Source organism: Panulirus ornatus, chromosome 6 (genome assembly GCF_036320965.1).
Source record: "Panulirus ornatus isolate Po-2019 chromosome 6, ASM3632096v1, whole genome shotgun sequence".
NCBI lineage: Eukaryota > Metazoa > Arthropoda > Malacostraca > Decapoda > Palinuridae > Panulirus > Panulirus ornatus.
In genome coordinates this window covers 54,244,498-54,261,699 of record NC_092229.1, presented here as the reverse complement: position 1 = coordinate 54,261,699, position 17,202 = coordinate 54,244,498, and the positions used below count along the sequence as shown (strand labels likewise).

Here is a 17,202-nt window from a genome sequence, read left to right as displayed (position 1 = left end):
GTTCCAACCTCAATTACAAGTGAAAAATAAATCTGGACTTGCTCTTGGAATTTCGCAAATCCACTCGAAAGGAGACTACACATTGTTGTCACTCAAACATGTAAGTCACACCAATAATAACAGTTGTTGGTTTAATGTCATGATACATTGTAGCAAAATACTTCTTAACGCTGCCCTAGAATCACACACTTACTAATATCATTCCACTGCGCAGTCGCATTAAAACTATTTTTCATGTAATTATATTGACCGAAGAATTCCTTTAAGAATTCTGTCAGCCGAAACTATTGCACTTAGAAAACTCAAGTGCGGCAAAATATTTTCATAGTAAGGTTAGTGAATTGTAAGATCCTTTAAACTATTTGCTGATAATGCCAAGTTATTTATTTATATAAGATGTTGCCTACAGGACACTAATTGGCATCAGTAGGAACAGAAGATAAGACAGTAAATGTACAGTGGAAAAGAGCAATTCTCAGAGAGGAGATTGCATGAAGAACAAGATATATGAAGTACAAAACAGTGTAGCTAGGATCTGGGTAGGTGGTGCAAGGTGTTGCCAACGCGTGAGCCATATGACTCGTGTTGTCATGGCAACGGCTGGGGTTAAGCCCGGCCTCTCCAACTCGTATGGGTGTACACACACACACACACACACACACACACACATGAATACTAGCATATATTAGACTTTCTTAAACAAACAGCCCGACTTACATGTACTGACATGGATATTCTCAGACACATGTTAGAAGTGTTTGGGGTTTTGTCTCCCAAGTTATTTCATAAGTGAAGTCTGGAATTTTCACGTCATTGATGAAGCTTGGAGGTATGGATCACCTGACCCTGTATTGGGTCGCCACCATAAACTTATTCATTTATATATAACTGAATCTATGTCCCTATAAGGTTGTCTACGATATCAGGGTACAAGAAACACAAAGCTAAGTATGACAATATATATATATATATATATATATATATATATATATATATATATATATATATATATATATATATATATTTTTTTTTTTTTTCATACTATTCGCCATTTCCCGCATTAGCGAGGTAGCGTTAAGAACAGAGGACTGGGCCTTAGAGGGAATATCCTCACCTGGCCCCCTTCTCTGTTCCTTCTTTTGGAAAATTAGAAAAAAAAAAAAAAAAAACGAGAGGGGAGGATTTCCAGCCACCCGCTCCCTCCCCTTTTAGTCGCCTTCTACGACACGTAGGGAATACGTGGGAAGTATTCTTTCTCCCCTAACCCCATTTCTTCACAAACAGAAGCAACAAACATGCCTGAAATTAGTTATTACACAATGCAGAAACATATTGTCTTCTTTATTAGCTCTTTGATAATAATCTGTATCACGAAGGTACAAAATAAGATTGATTTTTTACGATACTTAATTCTAAGTGACAGTAGAAGCAATAGATCTCTTACTGTAAGAAAAACGACAACTTCTTGGACCGAAATTTTTTCATCAAGATCTAGGTTACGAGCCATAGTGGGGCTGACAACACATTCAGTGACACTCAAAGTTTAACTTTGACGAAGCTTCGGAGAATCAGATGCACATGCACAAGTGTTACCAGATAGTGGTCCATTCTTCTGTTTGTCAGAGCAATAATCCTGGGAGGACAGTCCAAGAGGACAACCACTCAGTTCTGGGCTTTTTGCAAGTTGATCATTATTGTATTGTGATGGGAGAAGGTAGGGCGTGTGACAGGAGGTTTGGTCAGGACGGATTCTCGGGTATGGAGCCAGCATGCAGAGCGCTGCATTGTTTCCATTCCTGCCTCACTGGATGCAATGGTTAGTTCCTTTTACTTCGCGACCAATGAAAAACGCTGTGATAGATTTTACGATAACGTCACTATCTAACAGAGGTGGTCCTTTATCGCTATACTGAGTAGAAATGGAAATTAGATGCTCATACGCCGCATGGGTGTCACAATTTTCTCAATATTGCTCTCATCATCCATATTTCTTGTCTCTGTCATCCTGTCTTCAGCGGCCTTTGGCGTTCCTGCTGAGTTCTTGAAGTCCTCAGTCTCATCTGTTGGTACTGACCGTGTTGCAAAAAGTTTTTTAATGGTTCTTGGGGTCTTAAATCCAAGTTTTACCAGAGTTTCGTGTCCTTGGTCCTCTTTTTCGCAAGAAGTCGTATGTGCATCACTGTCAGGTGTATGCGTTTCACTATCGGGTGTGTATACATCACTATCTGGCGTGAATGCACCATTGTCAGGCGTGCATGCACCTGCACCGAGCGTGTCACCCTCCTCACAGCCACCTTCATTACTTTCTTCAGCGATCAACTTCGGTTTATGCCTGGCTGTCAAGGTCTTTGATGGCCGTCGCAAAGCGCTCATGGCGAAGGAGCGCGGGTAACGCAGGAGGGAGTGGGTGCGCCGGGGCGTTGAGTTCAAGATGGGGTCGCTGTAGGTGGCGCATGCGTCCTCCAAGCCCAGGGCTCGCAGACAATGCTCCGGCTCACCACTGCAGCTAACGCACTGGTTGTCCAGAACTGTAAGCGGGTAGGAGTTGCTGGCGGTCAACAGCTTGTGAGCAGATGAGGTCTGAAATAGGGGAGGAAGAATGTCAGAAGCCACACCACACGCAGGGAGAGGCAGCGTCTGTGAACTAGAGTGATATTTGCGTGTGAACTGACACCGTATGAAATATTCACTAGATGAACATGTGATTAATCAAAAGACAGAGCTTTGTACAATACATTTTCAAATTTCATATTGACCATGAATAAGAAAATGATGTCTATGAAGCTAAATGAATTATATGCATAACGTCTAGTGGAGGATATATATATATATATATATATATATATATATATATATATATATATATATATACACACATATATATATATATATATATATATATATATATATATATATATATATATATATATATATATATATATATATATATGGATCTGTCAGCGGATGGAACCATGGAAGCGGAAGTGGATCATAGGGTGGGGGAGGGGGCGAAAATTTTGGGAGCCTTGAAAAATGTGTGGAAGTCGAGAACATTATCTCGGAAATCAAAAATGGGTATGTTTGAGGGAATAGTGGTTCCAACAATGCTGTATGGTTGCGAGGCGTGGGCTATGGATAGAGATGTGCGCAGGAGGATGGATGTGCTGGAAATGAGATGTTTGAGGACAATGTGTGGTGTGAGGTGGTTTGATCGAGTAAGTAACGTAAGGGTAAGAGAGATGTGTGGAAATAAAAAGAGCGTGGTCGAGAGAGCAGAAGAGGGTGTTTTGAAATGGTTTGGGCACATGGAGAGAATGAGTGAGGAGAGATTGACCAAGAGGATATATGTGTCGGAGGTGGAGGGAACGAGGAGAAGAGGGAGACCAAATTGGAGGTGGAAAGATGGAGTGAAAAAGATTTTGTGTGATCGGGGCCTGAACATGCAGGAGGGTGAAAGGAGGGCAAGAAATAGAGTGAATTGGAGTCATGTGGTATACAGGGGTTGACGTGCTGTCAGTGGATTGAAGCAAGGCATGTGAAGCGTCTGGGGTAAACCATGGAAAGCTGTGTAGGTATGTATATTTGCGTGTCTGGACGTGTGTATGTACATGTGTATGGGGGGGGGGGGTTGGGCCATTTCTTTCGTCTGTTTCCTTGCGCTACCTCGCAAACGCGGGAGACAGCGACAAAGTATAAAAAAAAAAAAAAAAAAAATATATATATATATATATATATATATATTCCTAAGAGTCTACGGGGAAAATGAAACACGAAAGGTTCCCAAGTGCACTTTCGTGTAATAATCACATCATCAGGGGAGACACAGGAGAGAAATATAAGAGTCAGTTGATATACAACAAAGAGACGAAGCTAGAACGCCATTTGGTAAACATGCAATGGTCTGTCTTGGACAATCGCATATTTACCAAATGGGGTCCTAGCTACGTCTCTTCGTTGTATGTCAACTGACTCTTATATTTCTTTCTTGTGTCTCCCCCGATGATGTGATTATTACACGAAAGTGCACCTGGGAACTTATAGTGTTTCATTTTCCCCGTGGACTCATAGGAATATCTTGATAACGCGCAAAATTGTGATCCTTTCCAATATATATATATATATATATATATGCTGACGTATATATGTATATATGCGTGAGAGGTGCGGGATCCCTATAATAGCGGATCCTTCAGCAGGATTTTAGGTAAGTCGAGGTAATTAGAAATACTGTATAAGACACACGGATTAAGAATGGATGACGCGAAAACACGAAGTCTGAGGTAAACATGTTTGTAGTTGGATGTAATGGCCAGCACTAGCAGTTAAACCAGACTTAATACCATGCAAGTTATATTTGAAATTGATTTTTGTTCTTGTTTGAACACGTTCTTGCTATCAGTTTAGTCTCTGGCAGTTATGTACCGTCTTCCTCGACCATTAAGATCTATTATGTTACCTGATTCAGCATGGTTAGGTGGTAACGGAAAAAAAAAGAATAAAAACTTCAGATTGTAAATTGGGTTAGTCCGCTATGACCTAGTTATATTTATCCGTCACCAAGTCAATGTCAATTTAATCCTCAGTTCCTAACTTACTGAACATTCCATAAATCTAACTAGTAGCAAAATGTATTATGTATATATGAATATCTTGGATATGTTGTTGATAAAGATTTCATAGCTCTCAGCTTGTCATTTAATTTTGTCTCAATGCAGCTTCCCGGTAACTCTCTGGTAAGGCTGTAGTGTTAGATATTCACCACATTCAAGTCTGGCAAACGCTTTTTCTTAAGAAAATCTGTTCTTCGGGAGTATGGGTCTCTCTCTTATATGTATAGACCAAGAGAAATTATATACTTTCAATAATTGTTTTTCATGACGTCTGTATACTGTTATATAAAGAAATATTATCTGCATAAATTATCTAGTGTTGTTTTCAGCTTTTGACATTGTTGATATATCATATTTTTGAAGCAACGAACAGATTCTGACCCAGTGACCGTTGACTGTTAATAACCATTAACTTCAACAACCTACATACACTCACGCACACTCTCCTGAATTATTAAATAATTTCTATCTATTCACACTGTTCAGACTGAAAAAAAAATCACAGCAAATAATGAAACCAACAAAAACAACTGTACTTTTCTTTCAACTAAAGCAGTATGTGAAGTTTTATGATATTGCTTTCATTACTCATGAAATTCACATTATCAACATATAATTTTTCTTGATAAACTCATGTTAACGTAATGATTAGAAAATCTTATTAAACTGTTGATCTATCCAAATAACAGCTAAAATATTATTGATAATTAAGTCTCCTTGTTACTTCTCACATGATATTGTTTAATGAAAAAAGAATTCATATTAATCATACTCTTTTGGATAGAGAGAAAAGTACAACGTATTACGAGATAAAATCACGATACTATCGTCCAGAATGTTACACCAATAATCGTAAGATTCAGGACTTCCGGATAGCAATTACAGGGATTAGAAATTACCCTTTTATTGCCATTGACTTGCATGATTTATTAGAAAACTGATTAGTCGCTAGTTCCAATTAACACAACTTGATCTCTCTGTTTGGCGGCGGTGACACACGTTATAAACAGGCTTTGATGTCCAGGTCAAAAGACTCGATTCACATGACCTTGTATAATTAATGGAAAGCAGCAATAGAACAAATTATACATTTGCAGAACATTAGGATGGAAGGCACAGAGTTAGTATATTAACATGTGATATTCTTATTTATCAAGAAGACTAAATAGTGAGGCTAAATCAATAGATAAAAGTCAACTATTCTAGGATTACCTCATAGTTTTTGATGAATTACACTCCCCACAGGTAATCTGTTTACCATCAACCCCCTCCACAATGTCTCCTACGGTCTCAATGTGCCATGATTTTAGATTTTCTCCCTTGCTGTTCTATTTGTCCTTTACCTTTATTTCCCACAGGAGATCCTTCCTGTAAGCGTTATCATCCTGTGTTATCAAAAGTTTCCACCGAAGAAAGAAGCTTCTATTAGGCACATGGATAAGTTGCTTATGGCTGTTATCTTCATGTTGTTACCTTAAATATTATACCTTCGTTATGTGTTATATCGTCTTCCTCAGGTTGAATACATAAAAAAATCAGCTCATTATAAATAAAGAATTCGTATCTTCATAACAACTGTATTACTGACCCTCCTGCGTGGTAGAATAGTTGCAGTTGTAGCAGGTGGTTCATGTCCAAAGGTGACAGCCAAGTCGTGACCAGCCAGGTCCTGTCCGGCCTGACCCTGGACCTCAGCCAACACTACGGAAGTGAAGCCTCGCCGCCGACGCGCCAGGTTGTAGCGAGCCATCCGCACCTCAGCGGCGCTCTCCGGCAGCAGAGAGTGGGAGCGGCGCGAGGCTCGGGCCCCGAGCACCGACGGCCGCTTGTTGACGGCACCAGACCTACCGTCCTCCACTGTTGGCCAGGGATAAGTTAACCACACTAGTGATGATGAAGGTAATTGTAGTGCACTTGGGTAATAGTGACCATGATGATAATGATGTTAGTTATTACGAGACAGAGATGATATGTTACAAGTTAATACGACAAGTGATTGTAAATTGCGATAACCGCAGACCTTTCAGAATGTTCCCTTTGAAAATCTTTCAATATATATATATATATATATATATATATATATATATATATATATATATATATATATATATATATCTTACGTGTATTACTAAAATGTAGTGAAAATATTCTTGAAAAACAGCAAAAAATAATCAAATATCAAGAAACAGACAAAATGAGCTTCCAAGTTAACAACTGAAATAGTAATTATTCATATCAACATAGTTTCGTCGGAAACAGTGTGAATTCGTAGGAGTAGCAGACACGAGACATCAGGCTTGAGTGTTTGCTTCGTAACATTTCAATCCCTGAGAGCTGAAGACAAGTCACGATTTCATGTTGTGATAATATAGCGAGCTGGAGGAATCTTCATTCTCGAGCAAAGTGCCTTAACACCTGAATGTTACATTAGTCTCAAGTTCTATGAGAAGTATTATAAGAGTACAAAATTCTGAGAACAATATTCATAGAGTCTTTTTCTAATAGCAATGTTACAAGTCTCATTATCTAAGAGCATTATCACAAGTCTCACCTTCTAGGAGCAGTGTTAGAAGCTCTTAAGTTCTAAGTAGCAGTGTTACATGTCTGAAGATCTGAGAGCAGTGCCAAAAGTCTCTATATCTAGGGGTGTTGTTACAAGTGTATACAGCTCTGTAAGCAGCGCCACAAGTCTGAAGTTCTATCAGCAGTGTTACTAGGGTGTAAAGCTTTGCGAGCAGTATTACAAGTCACAAGTTCTAAGAGCAGGGTTACATGTCTCAAGTTCTACGAGCAGTGTCACAAGAGAATAAAGTTCAAACACCACTGTCGTGTAGGTATTTATGCTACAAAAACTCATTTGCAATACAGAAAAACTATCAGAAAATGATCACAGATTCATAGAAATTGTCAGGTGTTCCTATAAGGGTCTCCTCCCCGTCAATACTGACAATTTGCTTCTCTGAAATCATCTTTTGGCAATCATCAGGATCTCTCTTTACACCACCTTCTCTTTGCCCTAATATCAAGCTCAGATTTATTGCAGCCGCATCTCATAACCTCAGCATTATTCGAACCCAACATCGGTACGAAATTTTCATCCAATTGACGTAACCCAATATCGAATTCATATCTGCTCTCCTCGCTGCTTTATATCACGGGTTTTGAAAATAGCATTATCTGTAGTTATACTGATATGAGAGAGAGAGAGAGAGAGAGAGAGAGAGAGAGAGAGAGAGAGAGAGAGAGAGAGAGAGAGAGAGAGAGAGAGAGAGAGGCGGGGAGGGGGGAAGGTACATAACTAATGATTTTCGCCATCTCACGTAGTTAACCATAATTTACCTCAGCTTAACATAAATCGTGTTCGTTTTCTGAAAATCCTCAGTGATGGCATGGGATTTAATCAAGTAATAATCTTTTTCGTTATGAAATTTTAACCAAAGAGTAATGAAAGAAAAGATTAATCGCTTCTGATAACACGATCAACTTCTAATATTAGCCAATAACCGGCAAGTCCGGCTTGAAACATGAAGCTTCATCCTCTCAAAGTTGAACACAGACACACTCGTCATCAGACTATAATGCTGATCATTCCAAGACCACAGGCCACACTCCCTAACGAAACGAGGTTTATAAACCCATGACGTGCCTATTCACATTCCTCCAGAGATAAATCTTTCCTCTTTCTGTTCGAACAGGAGGCGACAAGTCCCTGGGACCCTTGGTTACACATAAACCTCGGTGCCACCAAATGTTTTGAAGTCTTCAGTTACAGCTCCCATCGCCCTCACTTTTGTCTTCCTTTTCTGCTTCATATTCCTAACTCCTCAGGTGAAGTTATCATGAACTTGTATTTGCTGACTATTCTGGGAGTATGTGGTGGTAATGTGGTAGTATAAGGGAAAGCACACATGAGGATTAACTTCAATAAATCTTTCTTCCTTCGCATAACTAACCTTTTTCCTTCTTTTGTCTTTTCTTCTACCTAGAACTTCTCCCCCATTGAGAGTCAGATTAACGAACACCCGAGGCGGTCAGGTTAATCCTCCTGCATTCGTTTTTTCTTACACAAGCTTCACCGTTCATGCAAGATGACCATGTTTGGGGATGTTTTTGTCTGCTTCATGTAGAACCTACATATATCAATATGAAGTATATCACTTGAATCTTACTTGTAGATATACAGCCAAAGATGTCGTAGAGATGTGAGTAACGATTCAATGACTCTAAATGCTTACAGCCACGCTGTCTTGTGTCTATTGTCCTGACAGCCCAATAGCGGTAGTAGCAGTGGGAGAAGCGTTAGCAATGGTCACGGGTGTATATACAAAAGACAGTAGTGGTAGAAGATGTAATGACAGCTATTTTAGTGGTGGAATGCCGATGTAATGCAGCTATAGTAGTGGTGGGAGCGGCACTGTCAGGATTGTAGTAATGATACTATTAGTTCTACTGCTACTGCCAGAGTTAGTAGTGGTGGTGGTAGTAGTAGTACTAGTAGTGGTAGTAGCAGCATTAGTAGTAGTGGTAGTAGTAAAGTAGTATTAGTCATAGCAGCAGCAGTGGTAAATGACAGCAGCAGCAGAAGCATTATCAAAAAGTCACACCAATGTTCACAAACATGGCCGTTCAGTACCTGGCCAAATTAGCCGTTACATCATCATTTTACCCTGGGGGAGGTTGTGGCGCGTGTCTGTTCACCACAGGTGGGCGTCGTGAGCAGCAGCCACACGTCAACAACCACATGACCCTCCAGGGCCTTCATATCTTCTCGAGGGACACACTATGAAGACTTATGAAGACTTGTTCGTCAACATGTCCTCCCTCCCTTCTCCTCGGCCATACAAGACCGGGAAAATTATTTCGAATCATTTGAAAAATAGAAAAATGAGGTTCGTATGACGACGCTACGTGGAAAACGAGTCCGACTGGTAGATGGAAATGTGGGGTACAGGCACAAGAGAGAGAGAGAGAGAGAGAGAGAGAGAGAGAGAGAGAGAGAGAGAGAGAGAGAGAGAGAGAGAGAGAGAGAGAGAGTATGCATATGATTACCGAACGACGAGATCTTACCCTTTGTGAGGGTTGGAGGACACACACTTAGACACTCCAAAGTCACAGATACATCAGCCGTCAGTATATTCTGTCACACCAGCCTTGCAACTTCACACTTCACCTTCATATTTTCCTCTTGACGTGGTCGGCACCCCTTGTGGGCTCCCTCCCTCCTTCCCTCGCTCCCGCGCCCCTCGCACAGAGAGGTAAGGTATCACATCCTGCCGCTAATGAGTCACCTGACGATGTAAGGTCACCATGAAGGAAAAAACACATTGTGAGCATTTTGTGTACGGTTACAAAAAAATAAAGCTTTCTAGCTCGATTTAGAAGTGTAAATCTGGTCGTTTTTCCCTTTCTTAATAATATAATGCGGTGCAGATAACGCAGGAAATAGCAAAATGATTCTAGAGATTTTTTTCTATTTGTGTGGATCTCTCTACACACATTCAGACGTCTCTGGAAAGCGTAGTACTTGGGGCTGCATCTTCCGCCACTGACATCCTTCATACGAGTTTCCTCTGCCATTTTGCTCAATAGAATTCCTGTGAACGTCATCAGACCACTACATCCCACTGCTGTTTTCACATCATACCTGAAGATTGCTGAACCAATTCCTGACGACCAGCGATCCCAATGCATTTTCCTAACGACATCGAACTTTTGCGAAATGGTCATCTAATGCCTTTAGTACCTTGCTTCAGTATGTCAGTTTACCATTGTCTTCACAACACACAAAAAAATTCTGTTTGGAAACATCGATATCCTTCTTTTGTTTGGCTATGTTTTCGTTATGGCGACTCAGATGCTTCCAGATATAATCTTATGTGATGTATAGTTTGATTGCCTCAGCTCTTGAATAAGAGAGGTCGACACAGCACGTTCGGTGTTTTGTGATAACACCTTTCATAGATGACTGAGCCTCTACTTCCAATGACTGGAGATTTTTCAGCACGACGACAAAAGGTCTCGAGACAATCCACTGTGACGAGGCAACATATAAACAGACGCAGGAACATAACGTATTGCGTATTCAAACTATTGTACATACAAATAACTGCAAGGAATAGAGTGAATTGGAACAATGTGGTATACCAGGGTCGACGTGCTGGCAATGGATTGAACGAGGGCATGTGAAGCGTCTGGGGTAAACCATGGAAAGTTTTGTGGCGCCTGGATGTGGAAAGGGAGCTGTGGTTTCGGTGCATTACACATGACAGCTAGTGTGAACGAATGTGGCCTTTGTTGTCTTTTCCTAGCGATTCCTCGCGCGCGCGCGGCGGGAAGGGTGTGCTATTTCATGTGTGGCGGGGAGGCGACGAGGTGGATGAAGGCAGCAAGTATGAATATATGCGTTTGTATATATGTATATGTCTGTGTATGTATATGTATGTATTCGTTGAAATGTATAGGTATGTATATGTGCGTGTGTGGGCGCGTATGTATATACATGTGTATGTGGGTGGGTTGGTCCATTCTTTCGTGTTTCCTTGCGCTACCTCGTTGACGCGGGAGACCGCGACAAAGTATAATAAATAAATGAATATATATATATATTTATCCCTGGGGATAGGGGAGAAAGAATACTTCCCACGTATTCCCTGCGTGTCGTAGAAGGCGACTAAAAGGGGAGGGAGTGGGGGGCTGGAAATCCTCCCCTCTCATTATTTTTTTTTAATTTTCCAAAAGAAGGAATAGAGAAGGGGGCCAGGTGAGGATATTCCCTTAAAGGCCCAGTTCTCTGTTCTTAACGCTACCTCGCTAATGCGGGAAATGGCGAATAGTTTGAAAGAAAGATATATATATATATATATATATATATATATATATATATATATATATATATATATATATATATATATATATATATATATGAAGAGCGAGCTATGGTCATTTGTGATCAACAGAATACTTGTAAGCTGGACTAGAAAAACATAATATTATACGGTGCAGACATTTCTCGTTTAATCTTTCTGGTCCATGATTTCCTTCTGCTTCGTTCAGTCCCACGCTCCCCTACGTCGACTGGTACAACCTAATGGTGCACAGACAAGCTCATTCTTTGAAAAGAAAATACATTTGTCAGTGTAAACAAGAGGCTTCTAGTGTTGCTCTCCAATCAAAATGGTTTACGTTAAAACCAAACAATTTTCTTGAACAGTTAGTTACCATTACCTTCACACGAACTAGTATTTCGCATTAATATATGTTGCTTCTCATACAAGTTACATACAAGCCTTTGTTCCATGAAAAGGTTTCATGTGTTGTTTAGACTATAAACGACAGTTTCGTGTTCGTGTTGAAGTGCACATGAAGAGCCTCGCGTTCTGGGAACTTGAAAGTAGTTAGGAACGTCGAGCACTGATATTGACGCCCGAGGGAAGATGATGACGCAAGAGCAATTTGCATAGGATCCATAATATCCCACCGGAGAGAGAGAGGCGTGGGTCGAACACGGATGATCAGGAGAATACGCTTGGAAACGCTGAGAGAAAATGGAAACAACTCAAAGGCCTTATTCAATGATGATCCCTTTTAGTGATGATAAAATAGAAATATTCTCATAACACACACACACACACACACACACACACACACACACACACACACACACATACAGAAATAAAGTATAAAGAGATATTCTAGCTATGCGGTTGTAATAGTTTTGGATATTGAATGATTTGGTTCTACAACGGTAGTGTTAATCAAACAACAGAGTAAGAGTGGCGAAGTGTGACTGGAAGTATTCTACTTTGTTCTGTAATATCTGATAAGACGATTGTGGTGAGGGCAATGAAATCAGGAAAATTGCGGGTTTAACGAAAAGTAGTTGAGGCACTTGTCAAAAATCAACAGAACCATTGCAGAACTCTCCTAACCTTCATTAGCAGCCGAGGTTTACTTGAGGTTTTATGTAATTTGAAAAATGATTTGCAGACCTTTACCGTTCACTGTTTTCCTTATCGTTCACACACTGACCGAAATGATCAAATATACTGTAACATCAACATCAAAACCGCATCAATCCCATTCATTCTATCTAATGCATACCTTTTGTCCTTATCAATGTTTAGACCCCGACCCCCCAAAGCTTCTTTCACTTCATTTTTTCACCTCTTCGATCTCCCCCTTCCCCCATGTTCCCTTCACTTCTGACACAGATATTCTCATTGTCAGTCTTTCATTGCTCATCCATTTATCCATTCCAGTTGCCCGTTCCATATCACCACACCTTGGTCGACTTTCTCAGTGATACTGTCCTTACTTCCACACGTCTTTCACATCATTGTCCCGTACGTGATCATACTGCCTCACACCACGTAATGTTCTCACGCGTTTAATTTCCAACACGCTTTCTACGACATAAAGAAAAAACCCAGAAATATAGTCTCGTATTTTCTGAGTCACTATGCTTATCTCTGCTGATTAAGAGGGTTCGAACTTGTTTAAAAATATTTTTATCCTTTCAGTCGACTAGATCTGGGCAAAGTTACCTGACAGAGGTACCGTCCACACGCACTCCGAAGAAATTCGTCTCCTCACAGATTCCTTTTTAAAGATCTAACCCATTAAGTCTTTGTCGTATTCCTATAAACTACATATCAAGAAGAGTTTTGACTCATAGGCCATGTATGCAGGAAGACTGAATGTGAGTTTATAGAAATCTTGAACACCTGATGAAAGAGTTAAAGAATCTCTTATTAATGGGTATAACGACGATGACGTTTTGATTAATGAGCCTGATAGCTGATATGCCGTAGACCCAATCAACCACCCAACAAGGTCTAACTATGGTCTTCATATTATATTACTTAACTCCTGAGGGTGTTGAAGATTTCTCGATCGGTGACTATAACTTGACGTTGACATGGTTAATGACCTTGGCAGTTGATCGATTAACCTAAAGCCCAGATATCTGCATGATGTACGTTAGAGATTCTGGGTTAGGGTTAAGGTGACCAATCTTTTCCCTGATGCAAGAAGCGAAAATCAGCGGCAGAGAGTACAGTTCACAAACCCCACATTCGCAAAACACATCTCCATCATTATCACCTCATTCTCCCGACGTAACCTGGTTCAGGACTCTCAGTACTTAGCTCCCACTCTGGAATGCTCACTTCAAACGCTGCCAGGCCTCTAGCTTTGATGACAACAGAGTTCTCTGTGTTAATCCACTTCTGATTAATCATTCTAAATCTCTAATGGACTCTGACTTCTCTCATCCAAAATGTCCTGACGCTTTTCTTGGAATGTCTATTTAAGATCCATACTGCAGAGGTTATCATAGACTTTCAGCTTCTTGTTACAAAATGACACTTTTGGCTTTAATCACCCTGGCAGGACACTGGCCAGAAACCGAACACAACCAACCAACCATTAGCCACAACCATCTCTCTCCTTGTTATCTTTATCTTTCTAGATTTCCGAGTGCAGCGTGTTAGAAAGAGGTTCAACAAATTGTGGGACCAGGAAAAGTTCAAATAGGGGGATCACGAGTTTAAACAATTAATTGGGATCAAGACAAGACCACGTCCAGACACAGGCGCGGCGCCGACCTCTAGAATCCTGCAGTGTCCCCTGGATTTCTCTAAAAACAAACATCCAATTAATCTCATCTTTCAGAAGACCAACGAATTCTCCAGAGAGATGGACATACACAATAAACATCACCGTTGCTTTTTGTGATTAATGTTGGAACAGGATTATGTCATTGTCTACGGTTAAAGTTGACAGTAATTTTCTTCTGAAAACAAAGGCTCAGATTGCATTCATCACATGAGATACGGCTTAACGGCCACATATGCACTGTGAGAGTGTATGGTATTACAATTGTCCTGGGCACCTCAAGAATATGTTAATTCTTTTTCGATTATTGGTTATAAGTTGACAACTTCCTGAATGACCCAGTCAGTCAATAGGCCCTAAAGCCGAAATAGCCAATCAACCTTATTTGCTATTGGACACCACATAGTCCTACCAGAAAGGTGTGCACGGGATAGAGCGAATTGGAACGGTGTGGTATACTGGGGTCGACGTGCTGTTAATGGATTGAACTGGGGCATGTGAAGAATCTGGGGTAAACCATGGAGAAGTCTGTGGGGCCTGGTTGTGGATAGGTAGCTGTGGTTTCGGGACATTACACATGACAGCTAGAGAATGAGTGCGAACGGATGTGGCCTTTCTTTGTCTGTTCCTGACGCTACCCCGCTAACGCGGGAAACAGTGATCACGTATGAAATGTAAATATATATATATATATATATATATATATATATATATATATATATATATATATATATATAATCAAATGGTTCGGACAAAACATACCAGTCAAGGCTATCTCGACTGAAAGAAAACAGGAAAAGAAAAAAGAAATCAACTAGGGCTCCGCAAGTGCTATCAGACCTGACTCCTAAGGGAAGAAAGTTGTATGAACAGGGAAAGTCAGAAGTGGGCAGAGGAATGCACAGCTTATTCTTCGTGGAAGGAAGAGGCCCAAACCTTGGGTGGCCCGTCTCTAGAATGACACGGCGGTGTATGTCAATCACACACACACACACACACACACACACACACACACACACACACACACACTGTATCACTGTGTCGACAATTTTCATACTTTGTGGTAGTACCTGTTGGTATCTTAGGTATCTGGTAGTACCTTCGTTGTACCTAGTGGTACAGATTCAAGTTTGATGACCTTAAGCTGTTGATGGTCATCAAAGATAACAAATTAAACTTATTCTTGGTGCTGAACACCTTTGATAGAATCGTCTCGTAAGTCTAGCATTAGACATAAGCTAATATTGTCTACATGACTTTGCTCAGCAACGATCAAAACGTTTGGTTTACAGTAAAGAAATGGACTAGAGAAGATCAGTTAAGACGTGCACGTAAGGTTTGTTATTACAAGTGAGAAAGCCACCTTCCCCCACAACAGCCAGTATGTTTAAACAGTCGTAATGGAGCAACTGCGCTTGTTCGAACACTCTTAGTATCCGAGCATCCTGTATGTAGATCTGGCATTCCCAATTAACTGTCAAACTATTGTTAAGTCCGCTACCCAAGCATCCTCTATGTTGATCTCGTATTCCCAATTAACTCAATCTATTGTTAAGTCCGCTCAAGAGTTTTCATAAAACAACTAAATTGCTGTCTAAGTCACTGCAGATATCACCATTGTCAAAACCTTGCCAGTTGATATAGCTATTACTTGACGCACTAAATCTTTCCTCAAAGTTGATAAGTGTATCACTTAACGGAGTCTAGTATCAAAATCATAGTGGATATCGCTTAACGTGTCAAAGTGCGAAGATCAACACTTTGTCACAATGTTACAAGGAACACAACAGGTATTGTTTAACACATTAGCAAACAGTCTTCGAAGTCAGCACAGGGAGCACTTAACAAACCACCAAAATATCGACAAGCTGAGGAATCAATTTACTCCAAGTCAACTAAGAAATAATCAAACATACTGGCAAAGTCAACGTTATACCACACAACAGTGTTACAGAAACGTGAGCTTCAGTCGTTACCATACACTTTAGAAATGATGACATTTGAATCAGAGATTATTTGCATATTCTCGTATTTTACGTTATCACATTGAAAACAACACCTAATGACCACTTAAAACAAATTCTAGAGTTGGTAATTAGAGGAATCAGCCTTGGGGAAACACTCATCATTATATATATATATATATATATATATATATATATATATATATATATATATATATACACTGTAACGCACTCCTACAAAATCTTGCACTGACAATTCTTGCAGATGCCAACACAAACGATATCAGCCCTCACTCACTCTTTCTCAGCAGTTCACGTTGATCTTCGCACACCAACGCCTGCCTGCCTTCCGTTGGGAAGGTCCAAGAATCACTGCTGGATCATATATGGTCGACCCAACACCGCCCCTCTCCTACCCCCGCAGGCGTCGTTCCTCCTCCTCCTCCTCCTGCTTTAGGTTAGGCACGGCCTTCTCGGTGGCCGTCCAAGGAGGCAATGAGGAGGAGGGGAGGTGAGCGAGCGTGGTAAGGAGGAGGAGGAGTGGGGGGGGGGCTCATCGGCAGGGTGGGGTAGTGTGTCTTGGTAAGGCGCGTGAGGGGAGCATATGTGTGTAGGTAGGAAGAGGTGGTGGAGGGTGACTGGGTCTCTAGCCTCCCTGGATGGCCTATACAAACAACTCGCCTGGACGAGGTCCCCCGAGCAACAACCAATAAGAGCTCGACTTCTTCCTCCCACGGTTGCCTGGTTGTCCCGAGCTGTGCTCACAGGCCAACCACAGTTCGACTCGTTACTCATGACTGTTTCGATCAGGGATTGAATTGAAAGTATTTTGGTCTCGTTGTGCATGTATTGTAATATTTGTCGTTGATCAATATCGAGGAAATTTTTTGATTATTCTCTTTTGAGCGATTTGTAGTTTTATGTTTGTTTGCTCAAGGTTGGGTTATATCCTGGTCGGGAGTAGGTGATGCAAGCCCTCGTAAGACAAGAGATACTTAGAAAATAAATCAACT

The 17,202-nt window shown here is 40.7% G+C and overlaps 1 protein-coding gene across 1 annotated transcript; it reads right to left on the bottom strand.

Moving 5' to 3' along the window:
- Window positions 1-1,326: 1,326 nt before the first annotated feature.
- LOC139748959 (uncharacterized) lies at window positions 1,327-16,700 on the bottom strand. Its single transcript, XM_071662309.1, has 3 exons — window positions 16,488-16,700; window positions 6,199-6,467; window positions 1,327-2,580 (listed from the first exon to the last, which is right to left on the bottom strand). Coding segments are annotated over exons 1-3 (924 nt in total). The 5' UTR covers window positions 16,489-16,700; the 3' UTR covers window positions 1,327-1,926.
- Between the last annotated feature and the right edge of the window lie 502 nt (window positions 16,701-17,202).